The sequence below is a fragment of the Macaca fascicularis genome, chromosome 7 (assembly GCF_037993035.2).
Source record: "Macaca fascicularis isolate 582-1 chromosome 7, T2T-MFA8v1.1".
NCBI lineage: Eukaryota > Metazoa > Chordata > Mammalia > Primates > Cercopithecidae > Macaca > Macaca fascicularis.
The window spans coordinates 30776989-30789257 of NC_088381.1; the positions used below are offsets into that span (position 1 = coordinate 30776989).

General features: G+C 35.8%; 1 protein-coding gene across 1 annotated transcript in view; it reads left to right on the plus strand.

The window, feature by feature from the left end:
• Nucleotides 1–12269, plus strand: part of UNC13C (unc-13 homolog C) — a 649809-nt gene that overhangs the window by 334844 nt on the left and 302696 nt on the right. Inside the window, exons 13-15 of the mRNA XM_015452851.3 lie at nt 4629–4785; nt 9509–9577; nt 11198–11287. Of these exons, the coding sequence (XP_015308337.3) occupies nt 4629–4785; nt 9509–9577; nt 11198–11287 (316 nt within the window). The remainder of the gene's footprint in view (nt 1–4628; nt 4786–9508; nt 9578–11197; nt 11288–12269) is intronic.

The window sequence follows — 12269 nt, forward strand, 5'->3', positions numbered from 1 at the left end:
TATTTACTCTGTACCATTTTGAACTTTGTCCAAAAATGTCTTTTGATGCCTAGAATAGATCCAATTTATCTAACATGTTACTCAAGACTCTCTGTAAACCCTTCAGATTTATCTTTAGCCATACCAATCCTAAATGTTCTCCTGGAAATTTGTGCTCTGTTAACCTAAAATTACTAGAGTTCACTTTATACAATATTTTATTTCTTTCCATAGTGCCTTGATTTGTACTTTTCCATTCCTCTGGAATACATTCTTTATCCATCAATGATATCAAACCCTGTGGGAGGCTTGGCTATCTCTTAGTCATTCATTGACTGTTAGCCCAGCCTAATCTCAAGACGTCTCGCCTGACCCTCCTCACCAGGCTGTGATATATGCATTCTAACTCAGTGTCTTCATAGCACTCTGCTATGCCTTTTTCATAATTTTTGCATAACTGTATTAAACTTATTACATGACTGATTCCGCCAGCAGTCTATAAGCAGATTCATTCCCGCATATCCAAAGCTAATATAGTCTCTGCCATTTAGGTGTGCTCAGTAAATATTTGTTGAACCAACTTGTAGAGACACTAAGCTCTTCACTCTTTCATGATCATTACCTCAACTCTCATTCTGTATTCCTTGTGTTTCCCTCTGACTTCTCCTCTCTTCACCACTATGGGACTCAGTTCGGCCTTTGGAGGATTGCCCTGCACCTCCAGGCCTGCTCCTCTACCCTACGGCCCACCCAAACCTTTTGGCTGCCTCTGTGATTGCACTTTCCTCTGTACAACAAAATTAGGATTTGAGGTATGTGCTTGTTAATTAGGAGTATGCATTTTATTACATCAAGACTATGTTTTAATCAACTCCAGATCCTTACCATTAAGAAGAGTGCCAGGAATACAGTAAGTACATAGCCAATGAAGAAACAGTACTCTGACCAGATGGCTTTAATAGGAAAAAAAAAAAATGGTTAAATACTAGAAAACTCTTAGAATAAATTCTAATACTAATTCTAATCAATTTTCATAGATGAATGTATTATAATTACTATCTGACTATCCATTGAAGTTATTTTTAAAAGAGAAGTTTAAAGTGTGAATGTAAGTTTGATGTTACTGTTTTCTAATTTTTCTGTGAACAACATGTTAGCATTAATGATAAATGTGTAGCAAAGATTGTATAAAACTATATAACTCAAGACTGCACTTATTTACATGATGTTTCCTGAATTTTGCTTAACCATCTCAAATTACGCAAAGGGTGGTTTTTGATACTTCTAATCTTCCCATATTGCATTTGCTTTTCCCTCATATGACTTTTAAGTAGTGAGCAATGTTCAATAATTGTGTCATTTTCTTTCAAATTTATTTAGTTTTTTTAAAAACTGACAGATAAAATTATACATATTTATCATGTACAATATGATGCCTTGAAGAACATATACACTGTGGGATGATTAAATCTAGCTGATTAACATATGCACATCTCACATAGTTATCATTTTTGTGGGAGAACGTTTAGCATCCATTCTCCTAGCATTTTTCACAAATACAATATGTCATCATTAACTATAGTCACCATTCTGTAAAATAGATCTTTAGAACTTATCCCACCATTTAAATAAAATGTTCTATCCTTTGACGAGGATCTTCCCAACCCTGCACCTGCTAACTGCTCCAACCTCTAGTAACCATCTTTCAACTCTCTACTTCTCTGACTTCAACTTTTCAGATTGTGCATATGAGTGAGATCATGCTGTATTTGTCTTTCTGTGTCTGACTTATTTCACATAATGTCCTCCAGGTTCATCCATGTTGTTGAAAATGGCAGGATTTCCTTCTTTTTATGACTGAACAGTATTCTCTTGTGTATATAACCATATTTTCTTTATTCATTCATCTATTGATAGATACTTAGGTTGATTCTATTCCTTGACTGTTTTGCCTCAATACACATGGGAGTGTGGGAAAAAAAAAAAGAAATGCGATAGCAGAGCTCTAAGAATTTTTAATTTCTGTTTTTAACTAATTTTTTGGTTAAATAAATGACACTGTTTGTGAATTCTTAATAAATATTAATCATAATCAATTCAGTATATAATAGAGTCATAACACTTATCATTTCCTTAAAGTCATTAATAATCTAAATCCAAGGTTAAGTTGCACAAATCATGTAACTCTCATAGCATAAATTTTTATTTGTGATTCTTAAAGACGCACCTTTAAAGATTTAGCCTTTTTTGTTCATCAGTGTTATGACAAAGTGGGTAGCAAGGTGCCTGGTTAAGATCTAAGAAAAGCCACGGTTTTCAGGATCATCATTTATTTTTTGTGAGAGTGCCACTCAGGGCAGCTATTTATGTATGTGTTCAATAATACAAAATTCAGAAATGTCTAGATTCCTTGGTGGCATAGTAAGATATGAGAGCAACATAGCATCACATTATATAGTGAAATTTTCTTTCCTCCATGTATATTTTATCTTTCACTTTTTTCATAAGCTGTGCTTTCTATTTTCAAGTATTTTGTTGTAGTTCAAATGAAACAGGTTTCCTTGAGAGAAATAACAAAATTGGATCCTTGATGCTTCTGATGGGTGTAAATGATACCATTATTCAAGGTTTAAAAGAAATGATCTTTAAGCATAAAGCTGGTATTATTCAATCTGTTCTCACTATTCATCTATTTGCCTAATTAAATCTTGTCTAACAAAGTGCTTAGAAAAGAGAATTGCTTACGGAAGATATTTCTTTCTGAAAAAATCATACAAACTGGACTCAAGTCAGAGGTTAAACTGACTTATTCATTCAATGTATAATGAGAGGAGGATGTCTTGCTACTTTACAACTGTGAGAGGCATGCAAATGCAAAAGAACATTTTGGTTAAAATATAGCATTTTAGGAACCAAAATAAGTCGAAGCGGGAATGAGGAAGTAGGGAGACTCCTGCACAGTTGCTTTCTGATGGTGCTAAATTCCACGGAAATTGTACTTTTGGTGTGTACATGCAATATTCAAAGTTGAGTTTACACTTCTTTGTGGCAAATTACATTATATTTTTTAAGACACATTTATTCCACATTATGATCAAACTATTACATTTGGCAATCAACATCGAGGGTGCAAAAAAATGTGCATTAAAAACGTTCACTAGAATGCTTTATACAAAACAGAAACTAAAATAACCTGTTATACAATTAGTCACAAATATAATCCTTGAGGTTTTGTCCCATATACATGAGTATTGTCTAAAACCCATCTTCTCTGACAGCAGCAAGGTCCTGTCACCACCGTGCCTGGCTGAATTCACAACTGCATTGTAACCTGTAGCTTCCTTGTCAGTTCACTGGCTGTCTTCTCCTGCTAATTAAGATCTTCTGCCACTGCCATAGCTACTGCTGCTACTGGAACCACCATGGCCACCTTGGTTTCCTGGTTGGCAGAGTATTGGCCTCCATGACCACAGGAGCCAGAGCTTCCGCCTCCAAAGTTTCCACCCTTCATTCATCCAAAATGTGAAGATTGACTCTTATCATTGCCAAAATTGTTGTAGCTTCCACTACTTCTGAAACTGCTTCCATTCTTACCAAATCCATGATAGTCATCCCCACTGCCACCATATCCACTACCACCACAGATGCCAAAAAAGCCATACAACCACTAAAGTTTCCTCCATGACCAAAGTTGTTATTCCTCCGAAACCACCTCCGTGACCACCACCAAAGCTTTTAGGACCCCTTTGACCTCTTCGACTGGGTGAGACACTAGCCATCTCTTGCTCTGACAGGGCTTTTCTTACTTCACAGTAAGAAAATGTGAAGGTAAGAAAAGCCCTGGTAACAACAATTACCTTACTGTGGCCATTCACAGTAAGGTATTTCTGAACGACAGCCTTATTTATGGAGTCATGGTCATCAAAGGTTACAAAAGCAAAACCCCTTTTCTCGCCCCTGTCTCAGTTATTATTTCAATCACTTCAATTTCCCTGTACTGTTCAAAATAATCTCTTGAGTGCTGTCCCTCAGTGTCTTCTTTAATGCCATCCACAAAGATCTTTTTCAAAGTTAAGTGGTTACCTGGTTGGTTACCTGGTCTTTGAGAATCTTCCCTTGAGACAGCTCTCTTTGTTTCCACAACTCTTCCTTTGTGGCCTTGCGTTCATGGCTACATCCACCTCCTCCGCAGTGGCATATGTGACAAACTCAAAGTCCCCGGAGCGTTGGGTGTTTGGGTGTCTCATTACCACACAGCCTGTGAGTGTTCCCCATCACTCCTCAGACTCTCATTAACTTTTTTTCAAAGCTCAGCCCTCTGATGCAGAGCTTCTGCAGCTGTTCAGGCTCTTTCGAAAACTCTGACTTCGACATGACAACAGTGGCAAGGGAGACTTTAACGATGCTTTCTCGGCAGCGTCCATGGGCGAAAAGGGCAAATTACACTCTAATTAAGCCACTTTACATTTGCAAATTAGAAATTTTCAAAAGGCCGAAATTGTTTTTCTTTCAATTAGAGATTGTGCAGTTTTCTCTCCTTTTCATAGATGTAGCTGTGGAATTACTTAATTGCTGATGTCAGAAGCTCCGTTGTTGCATGACTTAATTAATTTCTGTTTAAAAAGCACATTATGTTTTTTGTCTTGCAGGCACTTTTCATGTCTGTCTTCTAAATACATGTGCCCTGGTGTCCCTGCTGTCATGAGCACCTTGCTGGCTAATATAAATGCTTTTTATGCTCACACAACAATTTCAACAAATGTACAGGTTTCTGCTTCAGATCGATTTGCTGCTACCAACTTTGGTGTAAGTATAATCTTTTAAACTTTAAAATTCCTAGTAGCTTATGGGACTTACATTTCGAGAGACTTTGAACTTAAGATATTCTTGGAATCTTACCGCAGAAAGGACATTTTAGGGAATAGCATAATGGGCTCCAGCTCAAAGTTCATTTGAAAACTTTTTAGTAAATTAACTTTGACATTCAATAGGAATTTTCATTAGATTGAATCTTCATATCTTAAAGGATCTTTTCCAATGAGGGAAAAACATACATTTTATAAGAGAATGCTGGGACTTTATAGGGAATTCTCAACGTATGCGAATTTGGTATTCAATATTTCAGATTCACTGTCTTGTAGATACAGTTCCCTAGTCAGTGTGAGTTTGGCTGCCTTCTCTGGAACATATTAGGCTCCATTTGCACTTCCTATTGGTTCCTTCTGGTACTGATGGATAGTGGCACATCCTCTAAGTAAAACATAGTAGGTGTTTAAGGAGCCTAAGAAAAACAATATGTGCCTAATTAAGGCCGTCCATCTGACATATGCAAAGACATCAAGAATGCATTGAAAAGTAGAAATTCAGGCTGGGCGCAGTGGCTCATGCCTGGAATCCCAGCACTTTGGGAGGCCGAGGCGGGTGGATCACGAGGTCAGGTGATCAAGACCATCCTGGCTAACACAGTGAAACCCCGTCTCTACGAAAAATGTAAAAAATTAGCCAGGTGTGGTGGCAGACACCTGTAGTCCCAGCTACTCGGGAGCCTGAGGCAGGAGAATGGAGTGAACCTGGGAGGCGGAGCTTGCAGCGAACTGAGACTGCGCCACTGCACTCCAGCCTGGGCGACAGAGCAAGACTCTGTCTCATAAAAAAGAAAAAAAAGAAAAAAAAAGAAAAGTAGAAATTCAGGGAATCAAAGGAGCCCCAAGAATTCATCTGTTGCATCCATCATTGTAACTTTCTCTACAAGTATACTGTAACTGAAATTGGCAAGACTGGAAATAGGATGTAAATTAAGAGTATTTCTAGTGAAGTGGTAAGAGTCAAAATTAAAAATTAGTGGAGATGGAGAACAGATGATAGATACCAAAGTTTTTCAGGGCATAAAATCAACAGCCTCAATAGCATTTGGTATGTTTGGGGACATGGACAGGGAGGGAAGAAGAAGATGCCTGGAAATATTCCCAGGTTTTTGGTCAGGGCAAATGGGTAGGCAGTAGCACTGTTCAGTAATCCTGTGAGACAGGTTTTTTGTTCTCTTTTTTTCATGGAGGAAACTAAGATCAATTGTGGGAAAGTGATTTTTCATGGCATCATATTGTTTCCACTGTACTTCCAATTTAGTTCACTGAATATATTTTTGTTACAGAGTATATTGTTTAGAACTCAAATTTTGAGTTATGTGTCATAGAAAAGAAACAGTTGAGTCACAGCAAATAAAAGGGTGAAAAAACAGTAGGGAAAAAGATGTGCTCCTGGGTTTACTCTATTTCTGTCCTTTTCCTCTAAGAGAGAAATGCATGTGAGGTGTGTGAAGTGAATTAGAATAATCAAAGGAAACTAAAATTGCTATTTAATGCCAAATCAAATAAAATGCCAGTAAAGGAGACTACTCTTTGGATTAGGAGTTACAGAGTTTCTGTTTTTATTGAAATTTAGCAAGTCAGTTTAGTCATAAAAGCCTCAGTTCCTCAACACGTTCAGTGAAAAAGGTAATTCTTACTTTAACATGTTTCTCAAATTTAAAATAATGATAAAATGTGATACAAGATGGCAAGCCAGTTGATAAAAGTTAAAAGTGTCATTGCATAAAATATGAGGATTTTGTCTTTCCTGCCTTACCTACAGTGTAACCTACAGTATCAGCTACTTTTGTTAGACAGATTGACTCTTACAGAAGCTGGAACCAAAGAACGTTCCCTAACCAGCTCAACGAAATCCTGTTGTTACCAAATACCAGACCATAGAACAGTTTTGTTATAAAACCCTCATCTTAGTAACAGCACATGTTGTCTTGGGATTTTTACCTATGATGTAAAACATTCTGTGCTATGAAATTGTTTTGCTTCTAATATTCTGTCTGTGTATATTGTGAAGAATAAGTCAACATCGTGGAACACTGAGCCTTTCTCCCTCTGAGAAAGATGTGTTTAAGTGATTAATATCCACCATAAAAACTACCTGGAGGAAAATTAGATAACATGCTCCTTTTCTTCCTGCTGCCCCAAAGAAGAGAGAGCAGATTGATTTCAGCACATTTTAGTATTTCAGTGGCAATGTAGTTATAACAAACTTCATTTTGTAAATCCAATAACTTATTATAGAATAGGACCAAAAGAAAGAGAAATGTTTCTTCAAACTACATCATGAAAAGTTGGTGATTTGGTATGTAAATTTGACTATATTTTTCTAGCTATTGAAAATAATGCCATTGGATGAGTAAAATATACTGAAGTATATATCCTGCCTCTACATTGGAGCCTCGGGTTTTTATTCACCTAACTATTAAAGCTGATTCTGTCATCTGGGACTCAATAACAATTATATGCTCCCTTCTTGATCCTTTTCAAAGGTACATAACCCACACATTTTGAGACTCCAAAAAATAAACCAGTGTAAAAAGCTTTCTTACCTATGAGAATTGTAAAACAAGTCTTTAAGAAAACCATTACACATTTAGACCTTTTCATGTATGAATCTTATTTGAAATCATGATGTAGATGAAACATGTGCAAAAATAAAGTGAAAAGGACAGAACCCTTGGGTGTAGAGAAGAGATGCAAGCAAAGTTTATCCAGGAAACTGGCTAGACCAATTGGATGACAATGATTTTTTTTTAATGTGATTTTATCTCACCACTGCACTCTAGCCTGGGAGACAGAATGAGACCCTGTCTCTAAAAAAAAAGTGATAGTGTGAAAGATAAGGTAAACGATTTTGGGAAAGGAGTAGTACATAATATCATTAACTGTCATAGAGAGTTCAAGAAAAATGGAGAATTAAATTAACCCACTGAATTTGGCAAGTAGGAGGTCATCAGTCAGTGAAGCAATTGTGCTTGAAGCCTGATTTCATGAAGTTGAAGCTCTGAGAAGGTGAGCATTTCATATGGGCACATTTGACTTATGATATTCTTTTAGTAAGAAGCAGTGGAAGAATGGATATTGGGCAGACAACCAGCACCATTTGCCCCAGTGAGTATGAGGGCCAATGATTTGGGCCATAGTATGGTTGATCAGTCACTTCAACCGTCTTGATGATTTGTGCCAATCAGAGATAAGATGAGGCATCTAGAGATGTGGTACGAATCACCCTCACTTTAACCATCTGAATGATTAACTTTACTGTGGCCTAAACTAATTATTTTAGTGGTTCTTCTCTTTTTCTATCTGGATTGAGGGCCACCAACCCAAATGCATGGAAGTTGGAGAATTAAGAAAGGACTGCATAGCTTGCCTCATCCCCTGGGAAGGTATAATGGAGAGTGGTAGAGAAAGATCTAAGACGTTCAACTCATCTGTATTTTCTGTAGCTTTGTTGGGATAAAGGGTCTTAACCTGCCTAACAAGATTACACGCTTTTGGAAGGCAGGACTCATTTCTCAGGCTCCTCTATTGCCTCCACAGAGGTTAACACAGAGATGATACTCAAACTTTCTTCACTGATGTATAAATCTGATGATGGCAGTTCATTCAGAAAACTGGAGTTTCAGCTTAGGAACAATTTACCACCTCCTGTTAATATTCAGCTCACTCCATCAAGATCAGTGACTTATATACCCCATATATCCACCTCCTATGTGAAACTACTGGGAAAAGTTTTCATTTTTGTCAATATCCTCCAAAGTGCAATTTGGTGTTTACAGAATATTAATGTTGGCAGGGATGTTTCATGTCATTTAATCTTACCTCTCCCATTTTTTTTTTTTTATTTTTGATGAGAAAACTGCAATTCAGAATAGTGGAGTGTCTACCTCTAAGGTTTGCATGTGTGACTTTTGTGTTTTGATTTTGTTTTTATTTAATCCATCCAACTTTAACCATACACTTAATAAGAGAAAAACTCTTTATTCTCACCATCTTCAAATACTTCTGTGAAGAGGACAGTTCAACACTGATACTGCATCAAGTGGAAGCAACGGCAGTTTTTTGGCTGCATTTTTATACTAATTTTAGCACTAAATCATACACAGCCTTTAAAAGCAATTGATCCTTTCAGATTATAAAGTCTACATTTGCTTCCAAAAAGAAAATTTTTTTGAAATTGGTTTTGACAAAAACAACACCTGCTCCCACTTCCGTAGGAGGGAGAAGTGTAAAAAACTGTAATATATTGTCTGGAGAAGGGGCATGAAGTACAGGAATAAAAACAAGAATGGGTTGCATTTTCTTTTGCTGATACATTGTATTGTTGTGAATTATTACACATAGAGAAATGTACTGGCAATTTATTTGTCTGATCTCTTTCTACCAAATGCAAGTCTCTAGATACTTTGTTAGAACAATTACACATTTCTCATTCATCATAGAGAGGAAGTATGACTTATTGAAAAGAACATGAATTTGGTATCAAGGAGACCTGAGTTTGAATCACTGCTATGCCACATAGTAACTTTATGATCTTGGACAAGTCATTAATATATCTGATCCTTCCTTTCTATAAAATAGAGGCAAAACTCAGAATTATTATGAGGCCTCTAGAGTGGTCATTTATTTCCATTCTCCTATTTTGTGTTTGCTTTGTACAGAGGGAAAAATTCATAAAACTACTGGACCAGTTGCATAACTCTCTGAGGATTGATCTGTCAAAGTATAGGGTATGTAGAAATTTACTTGCATAAAAGAAAACTGCTGTGTTTGGTTTAGATAATTTCTTGCTATATAAAAATCACCCATCATGGAATAGAAAAATAAAAATATTGATCTCAGGTGCTGTCACCCTTAGAAATAATCCATTAGGTCTCCTTGGTTGTTCAGATTCTTTACCCTACGTAGACTACAACAATACTCTGTGTGTGTGTGTGCGCGCACATGCAGCTTTAATTTTGTAATTTCTAAAATAGCCATCAGATTCAATGACCCTCAGCTAATTCATGAAGTAGACTATGGCCCAGTCCTCATTCTGAAAGCTCATCGTTTGTTAGTGAAATATTCCGCTGATACTTCCTCAATTTCTGAGCTTCCTACTTAATTTACTGCTTCATTCTCTTTCCTCCTGGATTAGGGTACCAAGAGTACCATGTGCTCTTGCAAAGTTGTACAGAATTCATTGTCAACAATTCTACATATCACCTCCTGGGGAAACACATACACATACCACACATATATTCATGTATATATGTGATAAATATACACACATATAATTTTAGTTACAAAATATTTTAGTTACAAAAATTTAGTTACAAATTTTAGTTACAAAATGTCTATGATGATAACTAATACATGCTCTTATATCTTACATTCTTTAACAATTTATCCTATACATCTTTTCTTATTTGAACTTATCTATCTCCCATGCATTCATTTTTTATTAGTCTCTTATTGACAGATACTTTAATTGCATATTTATGGAAGTTATAATACCAAATTTAATTTGGTATTATTTCATATTGGTCATTTCATGTTGGGTCTGGGGCCAACATAATGAGAAGAGGACAACCATTAAGCTATTGGGAGAGATTTTTGGGGGCAACAAGGGCCTGAAGTCACCTCATCATAGGCACACTAACCCTGTTCAAGTTCATGAATATCTCGTAATTAGCTGTGGGTTTCCTAATGGCTCTTTAGAAAAGCATGTTAATATGTGAAATTGACCAAAGTAAAAATTCTTTCTTAGTTCAAACATTTCATAATTATAACTTTTCATTCCTTCAAATTATGAACATCTGTATTTTCAAATGATACTTCTCATCAAACCTTGCTAAAAGAAACCTTTTGTTAAAATCCATAGTGTTTCAGGAAAGACTATATGATGCAAACTTATTTTTTTAACTTTTAAAGTTTTTTGTGACTAAAAGTAAATGCAGCACATGTATAATTTCTGAAGTATTTTTTATAAAAATACTTATCTTGAGAAAATCATGAAAAATTTTTCCTATGTATGCTACACTTCTTCCTTTTAGTAGCAAGACTATTTTAGAAGCAAGCATTAATAACATCATAACATTTTAATAATGATATTGTTTTGCATTTATTGCATTGTAACTATAAATAGAAGAGTGCAGCTTTCCAAAAGTATAAAAATATAATATTTCCAAATTGTTTATATTCTATAATGTTTTATGATAAAAATGTTTTAAGAATACTTCAGGGGTATTTTTAAAATTGTATACAGTTTACTTTCCATTTTCTTTTATGAGAAGCTAATTTTAGTTTATTTTCCCACTGGAGATTTACTACTGACGACCTTATCCATTTTCTGTTTCCTGATTAACCAGGAAAACTTTCCTGCAAGCAATACTGAAAGACTGCAAGACCTGAAATCAACTGTTGACCTGCTAACAAGTATCACCTTTTTTAGGATGAAGGTATCTCATTTTATTTCTGTCACTGTTTTGGTGTGACATAGAATACATTCATCCCCTGGTAAAGTCTTGCTTTACCCTCCTCTTGATCAAGTACTGTGTCAACCCCATGGATTAGGCTGTACTATCTTTGACTGAACTCAATGAATCTTCCAATATAAGGTATAGTGAAGAAGAGGTTATCCTAGACATTTAAAATACTCTGATACATTTGGCTCTAATTTAGTTCTCAGTTAAATCCGTCTTAGATAAAGCTCTCTAGTAAGTGGATGTGGCACTTAAAAAATTTCCAAAGAATGTTAAATTGAAATGGAGTTCACTTCTAATTTTAGTTTTAACTTAGATGTTTTGCTGACTTTTTTGCTACAAGAAAGTGGCTGACTCTTTTAAGTTTACCACAATTGTGGCAACTTCCATTTTCAGCACTAGGAATGTCTGTGTAGGAATATATTTGATCACCTATCTATTGGTATCATTGGCTAGGCCCTACAAACCAGGCATTTCTTAGATATATCATTTCTGCTTTAATTGCAAGTTCTCTGCAGTCATAGTTCTGGCCTGCAGTGCAACTTATGTAAAGCATTTTCAGAAACTACTTGCCAGGCTATGGGCTAAAATACATGCTCTTTGAAAGAGAGTATTACGATGCTTATTCAGAAAATTCCTAAATAGAGACAATTTTTTTTCTTTGCATTTGCCCATAATTTTTTTCACTAGAACCTCTAAAAGTGGCATTTTGTAATGAAAGAGAGACACGAAGGGAAACCATACTATATCAGTGCTCATTTAGATTCTTTAAAGTTGAATTAAAATTCATTTGGTTTAAAATCAGGCTAACTAGGTGACTAGGATAAATATAATTTACATCAATTCTAATCTACTGTCAGTAGCTACTGGAACAATGTGCAGATAATGATGGCGAGACCCAATCAAGTTGACTTAGATTGACAGGTGACATCTGCCATTGACACTGAGGAGTGAGGAA